Source organism: Helianthus annuus, chromosome 8, assembly GCF_002127325.2.
Source record: "Helianthus annuus cultivar XRQ/B chromosome 8, HanXRQr2.0-SUNRISE, whole genome shotgun sequence".
Classification (NCBI taxonomy): Eukaryota; Viridiplantae; Streptophyta; class Magnoliopsida; order Asterales; family Asteraceae; genus Helianthus; species Helianthus annuus.
In genome coordinates, this window is record NC_035440.2 from 152,695,108 (window position 1) to 152,712,558 (window position 17,451).

Here is a 17,451-nt window from a genome sequence, read left to right on the forward strand (position 1 = left end):
TTGTACGCTTAAGAATAATGTAACTGCTGTAACATCATGTCGACGAAAACCCAGGGACCAGACGAAAACTCACTCACGAAGAAAACCCTATGTGATTTCGCCATACCTTAAGTTCGACGAAAACCCTTTGGGATTTCGCCGCCCAAGGGATTTCGTCGCCTGGGTGTTTTCGCCGAGTGTCTTGTCAAGTTGGGAAACAGTAACTCAGTTAAGTCTGTTAGGTCTGTTAATGGATAGCTAGGTTAGAATAAACTGAGAAATCAACTATGTGAAGCATGAATTGTATGAACTTGATTAACTGTTTACGTGTTACATGATGTTAACTGCCAAGCACACTTTGTGATATTAGATTGCATGTGAGTCATTACGAACATAAGCTGATTGTGTATACGTGCATACTATAGGCTTTGACTGAATTGTTTGTGCAAGTAGATAAGCATACCGAGCAAACCGAGGTGAGTTCACACACTTTCTAAGGCATGGGATTCACGGTGGTTGGGAATGGGTTAAAGAATTAAAACGGAATCTACATATCCTCCTTGGGTAGGATATGTACCTCCATCCTCCATGGGTAGGATGCCAATGTTAATCATGCGTATTCTCCTTGGGTAGAATACGTACGTTCGTCCTCCTTGGGTAGGACAACAACCTTAAACTTACTAGACAAACCTCTATCATAAGTCCCTCATTTTTATATCGACTTAATCGCCGGGCCAATGGCGAGCGGGTCATTAGTTAATAGCGCTATTAGGGTTGACAAGCCTCACACCATGCCGGTAGGACGGGCGTGTACTAATGGATCTGGGCACTTAGTCAATGATGATAGACATTGACGTAGGGCACAACTTATTTTCGTCAGTTGTCGATATAGTAACGGTCTAGTGGTTCACATGGGGAAGCCCCCACTGATTATGGATATGGTTTGGGAAACAAAGATACTGGTTAACTCGTGGTTTACAAAACAACTTATGGTTTTCAAAACAAACTTGTAAAACTAAACAACCAACTGTGAACTCGCTCAACTTTGTTGTTGACTCGTTGTTACATGCCTTGCAGGCCGTTAGGTGCTTATGGAGCTTGCACGAGGAGGAGGTCGTTGTGGGATATGGACTGTTATGTCACGTACTTACATTTGAACTTTTAACTATGTTTAGGTTATTTAGACATTACTATGCTTCCGCTGATTACTTAAACATGTTTGGTTTCTTTTAAACACCAATTATATTGGGTTTGGTTTTATTTACTTAATTGCATAGTTCAATATGATTGGTGGCTGGATCCTGGTCAGTCACGCCTCCATGCGGTGATACTCCGCTTGTGGATTTTGGGGGTGTGACAACAGTCCCAACTTTCAAACTATCTTTTTCCACCAGAGTTTTTTTTTTTTTTTTTTTGTCTAACTGAGGTCTAACTTTGATGACGTGGATAATGATGTGAATGTTGTAGCAGATTCTCTCTCTCTCTCTCCATTAAACACCACCACCTAACTCTAGTAACCCGACCACCTAACTCTGGCTACCATCCCCATCGTTCACCACCATCTCAGACCATCATCATCTTCACCACCTTTCATCACTGTTCCCATCCTAAGCCAACGTCGTCGTCACCACCGTATCTGACCCTTCCCTTTCTCTCACACATAGAGATTTGTGAACGTCGAAAAAACGAAGATTTGAGTAGAAACCAGATCGGTGACCAAGGTTGAAAACAAACGAGATGGGTTATAGGTAACCAAGAGATGTAAGCATTGGATCGGAGATGTAGGTGGTGAAGAAGTTCGCCGGAGTGGTGAAGAAGCTAGATAGAAAACGATGGTGTTGGAGGGGTGGTGGTCGCCAGTTTCAAAGAAGGGGTGGTAGTGGCTACTCTGTCAAGATGGCTGGAGATGGTAGTTGTTTAATTATGGCTGGCTCAGACAATGGAGCGGCACAGTGTGGTGGTAGTGGTGGCGGTGGTTGTGAGGGTCTAGTGTAGTGGTGGATGTTCCTAAGAGAGTTTCTATAGAGGAAGGGTAACATGGGGTTAGATGTCTCACGTCATCAAAAACTAATTGGGTTAGACCTCAGTTAGAAAAGGATTGATGGAAAAAATAGTTTGAACGTTGGATTATCTGAGGAATTTCTTAAGGCCCTGTTTGGTTCGTGGAATTCTAAGGAATTAGAATTGGATTTGGAATTAATTTCGCCTAAAATCATGTTTGGTTAGGTATTAGAATAGAATGAATTCCATCAAATTCCTTTGTTTAGAGGAATTCAAGAATCCTTTAACCTACCCAAGGAAAGTTTTAATTCCAATGGAATGTTTGACTAATGACACTAATGTCCTTGGAAAACAAAATCATCTCCATTTATATTTCTTCTTGATCAAAACAGATGCTTGCAATAACAAATTCATAATCGAATGACAAGTGGGCCGCACAGTCTTACACGTTGGGCCGCACAGTATGATATATGGGCCCATTCTAGTGGACCGCACACTAGAATAGCCCAAACCCTTATATGACCACACACTGGCTAAGCCCAATGCTTTTATAAGCCGCACACTATCCACTGTTATGTCTAAATTATTGATTGTTAACTGTTTATGTATACTTACATGAATGAATTGATCTACTTGTACATTACTTGATTGAATACGTATCTTACATGAATGAATTGATCTACTTGTACATTACTTGATTGAATACGTGTATAATATACGTGACTTACTTATATACGGTCCTAATAAATGGTAACTTTAGTAGGGCGAGGTTAACCAATTTAGGATAAATACTCTATCAACCGAGCAATCAAAAGTGAGTTCACACTATCACTTAAAGCATGTATTCCCGGTGGTTTTGGGAACATAATATTTCGGGGGCACGGAATAGTAATTAAACAAATACTCATAAATCATGTTCTAGTGTACTAAACGACACTCTATCATGAAGTCCCTAACACTTATACCGATTAGTCGTCGTATATGGCGAACGGAATATTAGTTGATAGCGCTATTAGGTTTGACAAACATCACACCGTGCCTTGGAGGACGGGAGTGAACTAGTATGGCCTCATAACCAATCGATGATGATAGACATTGATCAAGGGCAAATGCACTATAAGTCTCAGTTTCGGTACTACACAGTTTGGTAACTTACATGGGGTAGCTCCCCGTGGCATGTTTTATAAACGGTAACTTAAACAAATGAAGTTTTGGGATAAAACAAGAAAACTCTTTTTAAATCGTGAACTCGCCAACTTTATGTTGACATATTGATGCATGCTTGCAGGTCCGTAGATGCAGTGCTGGAGCTTTTAGCTGAAGGAGTGTGGTATCATTTTGAAATCCGTTATGGACTCTTAGACTTATGTTTTAAACTATTTTGGACCTTGTGTTTAATGCTTCCGCTAAATACTTTAACTTTATCAACGTTTTTAAACCCGGTCCGGGCCGGCCGGTCGGACGGACCGGTCCGACCGGGATCCAGAAGGTGCAGCGGGCCGATTCAGCTAGTTAGGCTGTTTCAACATTGACCCGAGGGTCGAGCCGGGATCCGGGCGGTTGGGCTGACGGTTCTTCACAAAAGGTCGGGCCGGCCAAAAGAAGCAAAAGAAGCTGTTGAAGTGAAAAGAAAAGGAGTGAAAAATGGCATAGTAGAACATCTTCTGTTCAACGAGTTCTGCAAATAAAAGAAGTAAAGAAGTTTGGAAGAAGATAACCAAATGTTTAAGAAGCTTGTTGTATGTTGGAAAGTGAGAGGGGGACCAAGATAAACCGTTGGATGGAATGTGTATTATTGTGAATTGAGATATGCAAATTACAAAGCATAAATAAGGAGAATAGGATCTCACTCTCACAATAAAGACAATGCATATCTTGGTTTTAATATTTTGGCATACTAATTTAGACTTATAGTTTTCTTAAAACATGTTGCACTAAACTATTTATTTTTTTATTTTTTACTTTCATTTTTTTCTTTTGTTATTTCTTTTTAATTATAGGTAACTAATTTAACTTTTCGTTTCAATTTGGTTTTCTTTTTATATGATCTAAAATATTAATTAGAAAAAAGACTTTATATAAACTTTTTCATAGGTTTCTTGTCTTATTATAAAATATTTAGTACAACTAGAATGAAGGGTAAATTATACTTTTCATCCTTTATGTTTGTACCGGATTACAACAAATAGCCTTTAACTTCAATAATTAGTCACAATCCTTTATTTACAAAACATGTTACACTCTACATCCTTTCGTACTAACCAGTTTAGAATTTTCAGTTAAGTTTATTCACTTAAGGGTATTTTGGTCAATTCATGTTTTTATTTAAATGTTTAATATATAAAATATATTAAAACAACTAAACCCATATCTCTCTCTCTTTCTCTCTCTCCAGCGAACCCCTACCATCATCCCATCCACCATCGTTTTTCTAGATCTGCCCATATCTTTATGGATCTTGTTATAAATATAAAAACAACCTACATTTTCAAGTTTCTTTTATTAAGAATCCAGAATCTGAAATCATACGTTGTTTGTTCTTTTATCTCAAAACTAACATACATAAAATTTTTCCTAAACAATCCAAATTTGTTCTTTTATATAAAAACCTCAATCATATTTTAGTTAAACCTAATTTTGAAAACAACAGAAATTCAAGTTTGCTCTTTTAGTATCATTCACAGTGAATTAAAACAAAACTCACCATATAGGGTTTGAGAGTATCAAATCCAAGAACAATATCGCCCAAATTTCCTCAAAAAAAGATCAAATATCATAAATCAGCAACAATTACGGAACTTGAAGCGGGAAAATCAGAGAGAAAGTAGAAAGGAATGATACCGTGTTTATCAGGGACGAACAAGGAGGCAATGGGTTTGGTGGTGGTCGGTCGGCCAACGAGTTCACAGGTGTCACATATCTGGCCACATTAAGAGGCGGCGGAAGAAAGAGTGATGAAGAAGAGAGAGCTCCGGTTTTAGGTGGCGGCGGAACAGATCTGGAAAGCGTCGGTTTTAGGTGGTGGTTGCCAGCTAGAGGGGGTTTCAGGTGGTGGTGGCTATGGAGAAAAAAGTGAGATGGAGAAGAGAAGGAGAGAGAGTTCCGGTGATTTCCTGCATTTGATGGTGATGATGGTTATGGCAGTTTTGTGGTGGTGCAATGGCGGTAGAGGTGGAAAACCATACTGTAGAGAGAGAGAGAGATTATATACTGTGGGTTTAGGGTTAGGAAATTAGGGATGATATAGTGTATATGCAATTAAACTTCATAAAAACATGAATTCATCAAAATACCCTTAAGTAAATAAGCTTAACTGAAAATTCTAACCTGATTCGTATTAAAGGATGTAGAGTGTAACAGGTTTTGCAAATAAAGGATTTTGCCTGTTATTATTGAAGTCAAAGGTTATCCGTTGCAATCCGGTACAAACATAAAGGACGAAAAGTGTAATTTACCCCAGAATGAATCATTAATGTATGTATTTATATATATATATATATATATATATAGGATAAGGATCATGTGAGAAGTGATAGGCTAGTTGAGAAACTTGAGAAGCATTCTGGACCACACATTTTTCTAAGCCTTTCGTAATATACACATATGTATAGTTTAAAATTGACTATATACATATATGTATATTGAGTTATACACATATGTATATAGTCAATTTTAAACTATACATATGTGTATATTACGAAAGGCTTAGAAAAATGTGTGGTCCAGAATGCTTCTCAAGTTTCTCATATAGGATGGACTTCTCTTAGGATCCCTACCCTATATATATATATATATATATATATATATAATATATGACGTAATCCGGGTCTTGAATTCGGTTGAACCGGTCGAACCGGTCCGACCTTTGACCCGCTAAGGCGACCGGGTCGACATCCGGTCCGGTCATGAAAACATAGAACTTTATTTTAAGACTTAAATGGTGACGTCACTAATCGTATTTTAAGCGTTGGTTTTACTTTAAAATTCCTTGTATGTTCAATATGATTGGTGATATGATTCGGTCAGTCGCACGTCTCGCAATAGTACTCCAAGTCTTTTAAAAAAAAGGAGAAAAAAAAGATAGTACTCCAAGTAAATGCTTCTGTCACTAACTAGCATCGATTCTCGATTAGCAACAAAAGTCAAAAACTTTTTTCAACAATCTGTCACAAACAAAAAAATAAAAACAAAAGTCATTGATTAACTAAACCAAGCATGAAATACGTTTTGCAAAACGTAAATAAAAAACAGATGGATGATTTTGTAAACTAAAATTGAAATCAAAATCAATATTACCATGGTTCAGATTCGTTAAAGAAAATAAACCAAACGGAAAATCTAGACTGAAATAAAAGCAAAGATGGAATGGCACCACAAATGAACATGAAATGAAACGATGGATAGATTAGTTCCAAACCAAATAGAAATCACGTAAATAGGAGTATTCATAATTTAGCCATGGTGATAATGGCAAAATCACAGATTTATCTTTCGTGGGGTGGGGGTAATTTTGTCTATTAGGTTCTTTAACCTTCTAATTCCATTAACAAATTTACCAACCAAACAAGTTTATTGTAATTTTTAAAGGATTCCATTCTGATTCAATTTCCAATTCACAAATTATACCAACCAAACGCCTCCTAAGCTGGAATTAATTAAAGGCAAATTGTAAAATAATAATCCCATCTTCTGAAATTAGCCGATAATAATCCTAAGTCAGTAATAATCCGACCTCGTCCATTTTTTTTTTTTTTGCAAAATAGTCCATCGTTAAAATAACTTAACGGAGTTAAGTGTTTTTCCGAATTACAAATGGATGTTTTAGGGTTTTTGATCAGAACGAGGAAACGATCGATTGATGTAAAACTTACCTCGAAATATTGCCCCCAACCCACGAAAACGGTGCTTCAATTCGGGTGTTTAACTTCCAATTAACAAAATTCAAGCCATTTCAAACACAATTTCGAGGTAAGTTTTACATCATTCGACTCGTATCCTCGTTCTGATCAAAAGCCCTAAAACATCGGTTTGTAATTTGGAAAAACACTTAACTCCGTTAAGCTTATTTTAACGACGGACTATTTTACAAAAAAATTAGACGAGGTCGGATTAGTATTGGCTAATATAACTGACTTGTGATTATTATCAGCCAATTTCAGAAAGATGGGATTATTATTTTCCAATTTGCCTTAATTAAAATCCAATTTCCCTATATTCTACAACAAAACTCTATACCCATTCCAATTACGCATTCCTTATATAGAGTCCAATTGTACTTTTTATGAACAAGTACAGTTGCACTTCTACTTTATATATTGTAGTTGTGGCGTGTAGCTAGGGTTGAGAAACACCGATTAATTAAACCAAAACCCTATTGACCAACCCGAACTAATAACTGATAGCTTAGTTTTTTTCCTTCGGCTATTCCTCGTTTCAAAACTTTGTAATTAGATTTTGATATGTGATAAATAGTCTAGGGTCTAGTGTGTCAGCAATTCAAAGTATAGGGACTGATCTTGTAAATTGTAAAAGGGTCTGTTAAATACTGTTGGAAAGAGATTAGTAGGACAGCTTTGATTTGGGATTATTCCTCTTCTTTCTCTGTGATTCTTCTTCATCTTCTAATCTTAGCTCATGAACTCTTGATCACCATTTTCACACCTATCAATGGTATCAGAGCTCTCCTTCCTCTCGACCGTGGGTTAGAGTTAGGGCAACAATCAATCGACAATTTGTAATCATCTGTGTGGATTGAATTGAACAAAGATTCAAGATTTAGGGCAACAACGGGTTCTTGACAACAAAAACTGAAGGCAATTATTAAGTCTTCTTGAAGAATTCAGCGAGCAATCTCTACAGTATCGACAACAATGGTATTCTTATGTTCGTGCGGGGGTTTGATATGGGAGAACAGGGTGCACATTTGTGGAACTAGTAGGTGTTCATGTGGTGGGTTACAATTCGAAGGCAGAGTTCATTGCTGTGGCTACAATCCAGATTATTCCAAACCACCAACTGATTATGAACTTTGGAAGGGTTTTCGAACTTATGATGAATGGATGGGATCACCAAAGTGGGGAAACCAGAGTCCTACCTTGTTCAGCCCCAAGAATCAATATACAAGAATTCTAAATAGTGCATCAGCTATGGCAGAAATCAGGAACTTACAACAGACAGGTTCATTTCAAGATTATTGTGATTCGTTTGATTTTCTCCTTACTAAAGTGGTTTTAAGCGAAGATTATGCTACAAGTTTATTCATGGGGGGTCTTAAACATGAAATTGGGTGCTGGGTTAAGTTGTTTGGACCAAAGACACTCAAAGAGGCTTATGAAATGGCAAAGAAACAAGCTAATTTTCTTTCAATTCTTAGTAATGGCAATAAAGGACTTAAGAAGGTAGAAAGTCAATCTTCTAGTGAAATCAAGATGCAACTTGATGAATATGAAAACAAGATTGACATTCAAGAAAACAATGGTCAAGTTTCAAGCAACAATGAAGATTTAAAAGAAAATGAACATGGAAAGAGTTTCTTAAGTGAAGATAGCAGTATAGAAGTGGTTTTTGAAGTACCCAGGGAAGTTAGTGAAGAGATAAAAGGAATTTTGGATGATTCAAGTGATTTTGAAGAATTAGTAAATGAAATGGAGAAGGATGTTATGCAATCAGAAAATGAAATAAAAACAAGTAAAAGAAATGGAGAAATTGACTCAAAGAAATATGAAAAGGTAGGGGAACCAACTCAGGTGGGAAAAACAGTAAGGTTAAATGACATGGATCATGGTTATCTTAAAGTTTGGCTATACAAGACAAAGGCTAAGTGTAACCAAGAGACTGTGAGAAGCTGGCTATTAAAGTGGAAATATAAAGTCAAAAGGATTAGGGAGGATGATATGAAAGTAGGCTCTGGTGAGATTGTGAAGAGATGGCTTTCCAAATGGAAATATAAATTTAAATTTAAATTGAGTAGGGAGGATAATATGAAAAATGGCATTGACATTCAGTTTGTAAGGAGTCTAAAGAAGGGAAGTTGTTGTAAACTTGAGGAACTTGAATTCTTCAAGTTGTTGGCAAAAAGGTATAGATGGCATAAATGGAAATCTAAGCAGTATATTTTCATTAGGATGTTTAATGGGTGTTGTTTAAAAAGGAAGGTATACAGGTTGCTCGTTTGGAAATATAGAGGGTTAACAGAGAAGTACTTCTGGCACAAAAGGGAAGCTAAATTCATGTTTTTCAGGAGTATATATGTCAACTGCTACTATGTTCTATTTGTGGTCATATGTGAATTGAAAAGAGCTGCACAATCTGGCTGCTGGAAATAGGCCATGGGTATCTCGTATGCTTATCGTCTATGGGAAGAAATGGAGGGTGTAGATGATTCAAAACTGATCCAGGAACAAATGATGATGATGATGATGATACATTGTGGTCATACAGATTGTTAAAAATAAGTGCACAATCTGTTTCATCTATGGGTCAGACATTCAGTTTGGGAGCTGCAAAGGGGTCAATAGAGAAGAAAATAGTTCTGGTTGGATCATTGGAGCTACAAAATAAAGCATAAAATTTTTTACAATTTCCTTTTGAGACTTTTGATTAGAATTTTTTTTTTTTACCATTTCTGATTTTTGGGACAAAAATCTTGAAGGGGGGAGTATTGATATGTGATAAATAGTCTAGGGTCTAGTGTGTCAGCAATTCAAAGTATAGGGACTGATCTTGTAAATTGTAAAAGGGTCTGTTAAATACTGTTGGAAAGAGATTAGTAGGACAGCTTTGATTTGGGATTATTCCTCTTCTTTCTCTGTGATTCTTCTTCATCTTCTAATCTTAGCTCATGAACTCTTGATCACCATTTTCACACCTATCAGATTTATGGTCTCGATTCGGTCCAAAAGATTATTACTCGAATTCATTACTAATAAGTAGTTAACAAGTACTTTTGGCAACATGTAAAAAGGAAAATCCAGCTGTAGCCTAAGCATGCATACGTAAAACGGAAATCCGAAACCGTTCGGTTTTGGTTTGGTTTGAACCCAAAAGAGATCGATCCTGCAGGTGAATATAACTAAACAAAAAGCAAAAGCAAAAGCAAAAGCAAAAGCAAGACTATATACATAAGAGATGTAAACATACAGCATGCCAACGCTTAAAACACACCCACCGATTAACCAAGCCGGATCTAAGCTCTATGATATAAAAGCAGGAGTAAATACTAGGTAAGCTTCAAAATCGTTTCTTGTTCCTGTTCCTGTTCCAAATCGAACACTTTGTCATTCATACCTTCCTTCTTATAAGCTTCAATCATAATGGCAAAAGTGGTTGCATCAGCCCTACACTGCTGCTTATCCTTCATCCTCCTGTAAACTCTCTCCATTTCCATCAGATCATCCGCCTTGGCACACGCGTAAAGCACTGCATTATGGAACGATGTATTCTCCGGTATCCCCAATTTCCCAGCTAATTCCACCATGCTTATCACCTTATGAAAGAGGCCTGCATTTGCATACCCTCTGATCAAACAACACAACGTCTTGGTGTCCGCTCTCATACCCTCGGCTCTCATCTGGTCAAAGGTGTACTCCATGTTCTTTGCATCACCCACATCTGAAAACGCCTCAATCACATTGTTGTAGGTAGATGTGGTCCATGGAAAAGAAAGCTTTCTCATGTATTCCATGACCGTCGACATTTTATCATACATCTTTTTCTTCCCATATGCGCCTATTAAGATGTTAAACGTGCGCGTTTCAGGCTCGATTCCAAAGTTTCTGAACTTTTCATACCATCGTTCCATGGTTTCAACCTGACCCATGTTGCCAAACAAGCTAAGAATTGTGTTCATGGTCCATACATCTGGTTTCGATGATGTGCTATCAAGCATTCCGAGAAGCACTTTCTCCATTAAATCAAACTCGCCCGCCTTACCATATCCCGCAAGAACCGTATTTTGGGTGACTGTATTTGGAGTTATACATCTCTCAGCCATTTCTTGGTAAAGAGATTTAACAAGATCGAATCGTGAAGCATCAACACAGGCCTTGATGAGGATACTGAAAGTATAAACATCGGGTTGGCATAAAGGAAGCTTCTTCATTTGCTCAAGAACTTTGAACGCCTCGTCAATGAGATTGCTTCGACAGTAAGCAGCAAGCAGTGCCGTGTAGATTTGTGCGGTCGGTTCCAGTCCCTCTTCAATCATCGAGTTAAAAAGATTCCGAGCGTGTTGGGGTTGCCCACATCTCCCCACTAGAACAATCAGCTTCATATAACTTCCTTCTTTCGGTTGATAAAATGGCTGTTCCTTCAGCATCTTGAATATCTGAAATAAGAAATTAAACCTTTTTTCCATCAAATCAATGCATTATACAATCGGGTTGGGTTGGTTGCAAACACCGTTTTTCAGGTTTTATATATTTATACATCCCCATTACAAAAACAAGCAAATGGGATTTTAATAATTCAAACTATGACACACCGGCCGATAGCAAACTATACTAACAATGTGATTGATGGCACTCCTAATTTTCGCTTTCATTGCCAAACGCAGGTAACTTCGTCAAGCTTCGTTGGTTACATTCGCTATATTAATTATTATTATTATTATAGGGCATTAGGTTATAGTTTGGATTATAAAATCCAATTTGCCTACATATATAAACATACTTTATCTATTTACCCAAATAAAAATCAAGTCCCAAGTACTTGACTACTTGTGAACAAAAACTTAGAATAATGACTAGTCAAATTTTGGTAAAGCTTCATTCCAGACTTGAAAAAATGGCGGACATGAATAACATTTTCCCATACAAAATTGTATATATAGCTATCAAATATTAATAAGGGGTGGAGATACAATAGGAAGTTTATTTGGCTAGGAAGTGATCTTGACCATCCATTAAGTTAATCAAGAGCTAAGATTAAATCAGGGAAATTGAAAGGAATAAAAGAGGCGCGTGAGTTTGTTCAAGGGCATTCTAGTCAATCCAAGCCAATAGTTTCTCTCTCCTCCAATTCCCCCCCATTTTTTAAACGTTAATAACTCTTTCATACGACATTATTTTTTTATAAAAATTGCACCAAAAAACGAGCGTTTTTTTATCTTTAAAACGAGTATACTATTGCTATATTTTAAAAAAAAAAAATTAAAACCCAGTTGCGTAAAACGCAATAGAAAAACCACCAGTTACGTAAAACGCAATGAAAAAAAAACCTAAAAAATGACATTTTTCTAAAACGCAATGCACCAAAAACACAAAGAAATGACTTATTTGTAAAACGCAATGGCCAGAAAACACACATAAATGTCTTATTTGTAAAACGCAATGGCCAGAAAACACATAAAAAAGTGTTTTACCTAAAACGCAATGCACCAAAAACACAAAGAAATGACTTATTTGTAAAAAGCAATTGCCAGAATACACTTAAAATGTCTGTTTTCTAAAACGCAATGAACTGAAAACACATAAAAAAGTGTTTTACCTAAAACGCAATGCACCAAAAACACAAAGAAATGTCTTATATGTAAAACGCAATGGCCAGAAAACACTTAAAAATGACTCATTCTAAAACGCAATGGACTGAAAACACCTAAAAAATGTGTTTTACCTAAATGAGCCAATTTATGGAAAATTAATTTTTCTGATGCGTTTTTAGTACAACAATTTAATCGAAAAAAAAATTTTCCGAGCTGACCTAGACCCCAGCCAGGGGCTCTGCCCCTTGGACCCCGCCAGGGGTTGCCGCCCCTGGGACCCCGCTACCGGGGGCTGCCGCCCCCGGACCCCGCAAAGATCGTAAAACGCAATGACTAAATCAAAAACCCAGATCATGAAAATGAAATTAAAGAATTTCTTACATGGATCGAAGCCGATTTCTTCATCAATTGACAAATTTTGAATGATAGAAACACTTATCAACGTTCGAATCAAACGAATCGAGTGATTATCTCCAAAATCACCGGAAAAAACGAGATTTTTTATGAAATTAAACTGGGTTTTTTTCAAAAAAAAGCTGAAGAACACGTTGATCGGGTTCTGAATCATTGATTGGTGATGAAAATCGCACTATAATGTAGTGATTATTGAGATAGAAAGTGAAGAAATAGTTGAAGATGGTGGGTTTTGAAAATGGTGGGTTTTTGAATTTACTGGGTTTTGAAAAAGGAAGAAGAAGGAGTTGGATAGACTAAAATACCCTTTCTCTTTATTTTAAAATTTGCCACATGTCATAATCCTATGGCTTCCTATCCTTCCTAGCGAAAATTAACTTCCTATTTGTTCTTTTCCCTATTAATAAGATAGTGTAGACGATTGTGCTAGCAGTATCTAATGATTGCCCTGGGAAGTAAATAGTGTTTTATATATATGTACATTTCCTTTTAGACTACGCGGGTATGGGGCGCGAGGCCCATGCCACCTCACCTAAAGAGGCACGATCAACACGTTCTAGACAACATCTTAAACGAGATCGGATTGGTGCTCACAACAGTTTGGTTAGTGATTATTTTGCGGAAAATCCGCTATACAATGAAGATCAATTTCAACGCCGCTTTCGTATGAGCCGCCGTCTTTTTTTGCAGATTAGTGGCGATTTAGAGCGCGAATATACTTTTTTAAACAAAAAGTGGATGCACGGGGTAAATTCGGATCCTCTCCGTTGCAAAAATGTACCGCCGCCATTCGACAACTAGCGTTCAGAATGACGAGCGAAGCTTGGGACGAGTATCTACGGATGTCGGCACGAACGTTTAGAGAAAGTATTCACAATTTTTGTGAAGGTATATTTGTTTTGTTTTTTTTACGTTTATTATAGTTTCTATTGTTATTCTTAATATTTCTAAGACGTCCTATTTGTCAATATTATTATTAATTATTATTAACATTCTTACTATTGTATTTTTAGGTGTCATTGATTTATATGGACTGCGATGTCTGAGGTGTCCCACCTCCAGCAACATCGCGCTTTTATACACGGCCCATCAATGAAACCATAGTTGTTAAAAGCCATCGACTCTTGCGCCTAGACCCAATTTCCTAGTAAGGCGAGGCAATTGCGCCTTAAGTCAAGGCAATTGCGCTTTAATTCTCCTGGCGATGGTTCATGCGCATATTCTAGCTAGATTCCTAGATTCTGGAGAGTTTCTGGCCAAAGTCATTAACTGGCAAGATTCCAGCTAGATTTCTACTTTTATCTAATAAACTAGCATTTATAACTTCTGGTACTAAATAGACAATATAAAATGTTATATAATAGTTTTAGTTTTATTTTATTTGAAAATAGTATTAATTTTCTATTATATAAAAATATTTTAAGTTTTTTTGTTGTGCGCTCTTTTTTCTCAGGCCCGTGCTTTTTTTGCGCCTAGGCCACAGGCAAGACGTGTGCGCCTTGAGTGCGCCTAACGCCTTTAATAACTATGATGAACACACGGTCTTCCTGGGATGTTGGGTATCCTTGATTGCACGCATTTGGATTGGCCGGCACGTCCAACTGCTTGGAAAGGCCAACACACTTGGGGTGATCACGATGGTCCAACCCTAATCTTACAAGCAGTCATGTCTCAAGATCTATGGATTTTTCATGCGTACTTTGGCATGGCCGGTTCAAACAATGATCTTCAAGTTGTATATTCATCAAACTTTTCGATGATGTCATAGACGGGGTCACACTGGATTCGTCATTTTATGCAATCGATGTGCACTACAAATACGGGTATTATCTTGTTGATGGTATATATCCGGAGTTGCCTGTCTTGATGAAAAGTCTTTCTTGCTCTGATGATGAAAAACGATCACACTACACGAAAAAACATGAATCGGTGAGAAAGGATGTCAAACAAGCCTTTGGGGTGATAAAGAAGCGATGGATTATCATTGCCCAACCATCGGCTATAGTAGAAAAAAAAGAACGTGAAATGTAATGTATGCTTGCTTATATTACATAATATGATTTTGGAGGACTCGGGCCGAGCTATCTGGTCCCGAATATGATGAAACCGTGGAGCCGGAGAACCCAATCCTAACCTATGCCGAGAAAGAAGAAATCTGCCTTAAGATGCGAAGGAGAGATGCAAATTTGGATCTTCGATCGGATTTGGTCTGATATCTATGGTTGGATCGCATGCTAAATAACGACAACGACAACGAGTAGTATAAATGGGGGATAGAAAGGGTTGAGAGGGAAATTACCATTTTAACCTCATGTGCATTGCACATGACAGTTTTTAACTGAGATTTCTAACTAGGTTTGGCTTAAAAGACAAAACGTGCAAGATTTTGAAAGGTTAAGGACACCGCCTATAAACTTTTGGCCAAAAGGACAGCCTGCAATTTGATGTAAACATAAATGCCAAAACTTGTAATTTACTCTTATAACTTAGTTTTTATTATTTTTTAGTTCTTTAATTGTATTTTATTTTTATTATTTGGGAGTAATTTATTTATTATTTAGAATTAAAAAATAAAAATAATGATCAAGTAATGATGGTGGGTCTCTAAACCATACCAGGAGCCTTATTCGGAAAATGCAAATTGTTATCCTATGTGAAGGCTACGTGACGATGAGAACCAGCAGCAGCCTGGGGGTGCTAGTAGCTAATAATATTTTGTACTTGTATCATTTGGCAAAATAAAAAGTAAGAAAAGGGTTACCTACCTCTAGGGCTGTTAACCAGTGCTTTGTGTCGATGGCCTCAGATAGCGCCTGAGTAACAGTATTCACCCAGGGATTGAGGTTACTCTTACGATCCAGCTTCTTCTTAATGTTCTTAATTGGTGTTCGTCTCTGGTTCCTATCAAAGCTGGAAACGTCTCCGGGGTACTCCCCCTGCTTCCATACTTTCTTCTTCTTCATTGGTTCAGCCACTGCACATCGCACTTGGAACCTAGGAGACCTCAAGATGCGATGCCGCGCATTGTCCAGCGAAGAAGAAGACGAGAACCAAAGAGACCACGCCGCCGCCGCAGCTGAAGACGACATCCTTTCCTTTCAACTCTTTCTTTCTTTCTTTCTTTTCTTTTGACAAGTCCGTTTATAGAAGATAAGGTTCACAATTTTACTCTTTCACCCTTCACTGTGTTCTTATTGGTCAATATAACCCTCATACCTCTAATATTTAAGCTAAAGAGAAAAAAGATTGAATTACAAATTTGGTCACTTATCTAGATATCATATTTCAAGCAGTGTTTTTGTAAATAAAATTGACGAGTTTTGTACTTATTGTTTTAAAATCTTGCATGGTATATCATTTAGGCCTAACCTAGTAAATTTTTTCTTTTAAATCAAATCATGTGCAAGGCACATGAGCGTATAATTGTCTTTTTATCCTATTATTTAAAAACACAATTTAAAGAAAAAAAATATATCAATGACTTGATAAGTGTCGGGAATGAAAACTGTCATAAAAGGTATCTCATAGCACACTAAACTAGTAAACTGCGCAATTTAGCACCTTAACGAACCGGTAACCAAATAAACAACCGGACATTACCCGAAACACCAAAATTTAACTAGAAGCATTGTTTTACTGTTACAAAGCTAGTTATCACCATGAAACATCATATTACGTCTTATAACACCTAAACATACTAAACCCCTAAACTTAAACACTTAAGATGTAACTAGATAGTTATGTTACCTTTGAAATCCAACTAGAGACCCCCCCCCCCCTTGACGGTTACAATAGGGGTCCCACCCCATGATTTTCTTTGATTATTTTATATGATTTGTTGTTTAGATATGAAACACATTAACCATCGTCTAAACTCTTGTTGGAAGAAAGTTCTTATAAACCAATAAACATAAACACTCATCATTCTAACACATTCAGACCAACAAAAACTCTTCTTCTCCCTCACTAAACTCACGGCCCAACACACCCTCCTCTCATCTTCATCTTTCAAACAATTTCTAAGCAATCAAAGGTGTTCATAAGGTGTCTCAAGCATAGTTAGGAAGGTTGGAAGCAAGGAAGGAATCAAGAAGATCAATTTTCGTAAAAGTGTCTTACAAGTTGTAAAGGATGAAAATTCATAAGAATGAGTTTTATGAAACAAAAACCATGGATTTAGTGTTATTAAACCTTATTAAACAACATGTTAAAATACTACAAGGTTTTGTTAAACTTCAAGTTCATATCATCTCATAAAATTGCATGATTATGGCTTATGGTAAGTTGTATGATAAATGTTGATGATTGGTGATGAATTTTTGAAAAGAAAATGATATGCTAATAAGCATCGAAACCTCCATTTTCAAGGGAAACTATGGCAAAAATTTTGTAAAAATTCAACACTTAGAAAAATATTTCTAAACAAGTGTTACAAGTAATTTTGATCATGGTTTTAAGATAAAAATTTGCCATAATTTTTGTTATAAAAATTAGGGGCTTTTACATATTTCCCCCTCCTAAGCTAGCTTATTACGTATTTTCCCAAAAAAAAAAAAAAAAACAATTACATATTTCCC

The 17,451-nt window shown here is 36.8% G+C and overlaps 1 protein-coding gene and 1 long non-coding RNA gene across 2 annotated transcripts in view; both read right to left on the reverse strand.

Moving 5' to 3' along the window:
* The window catches only part of LOC118481220, a 48,051-nt gene extending 42,874 nt beyond the window's left edge, over positions 1-5,177 (reverse strand). The window contains exon 1 of the long non-coding RNA XR_004864939.1: positions 4,685-5,177. This is a non-coding gene — a long non-coding RNA (uncharacterized LOC118481220). The remainder of the gene's footprint in view (positions 1-4,684) is intronic.
* A 4,763-nt stretch (positions 5,178-9,940) lies between these two features.
* On the reverse strand, positions 9,941-16,002 carry LOC110873804 (pentatricopeptide repeat-containing protein At3g06430, chloroplastic). Its single transcript, XM_022122816.2, has 2 exons — positions 15,640-16,002; positions 9,941-11,305 (listed from the first exon to the last, which is right to left on the reverse strand). Exons 1-2 carry the CDS (start codon positions 15,961-15,963, stop codon positions 10,199-10,201), a joined length of 1,431 nt encoding a protein of 476 aa, XP_021978508.1. The 5' UTR covers positions 15,964-16,002; the 3' UTR covers positions 9,941-10,198.
* Between the last annotated feature and the right edge of the window lie 1,449 nt (positions 16,003-17,451).

What these genes read in the sequence shown, in the direction of transcription:
- LOC110873804 (XM_022122816.2), bottom strand. Translation starts at nt 15,963, where the DNA reads ATGTCGTCTTCAGCTGCGGCGGCGGCGTGGTCTCTTTGGTTCTCGTCT. An exon ending in ACTGGTTAACAGCCCTAGAG is followed by an intron (nt 11,306 to 15,639) that starts GTAGGTAACCCT and finishes TTCTTATTTCAG; the next exon opens with ATATTCAAGATGCTGAAGGA.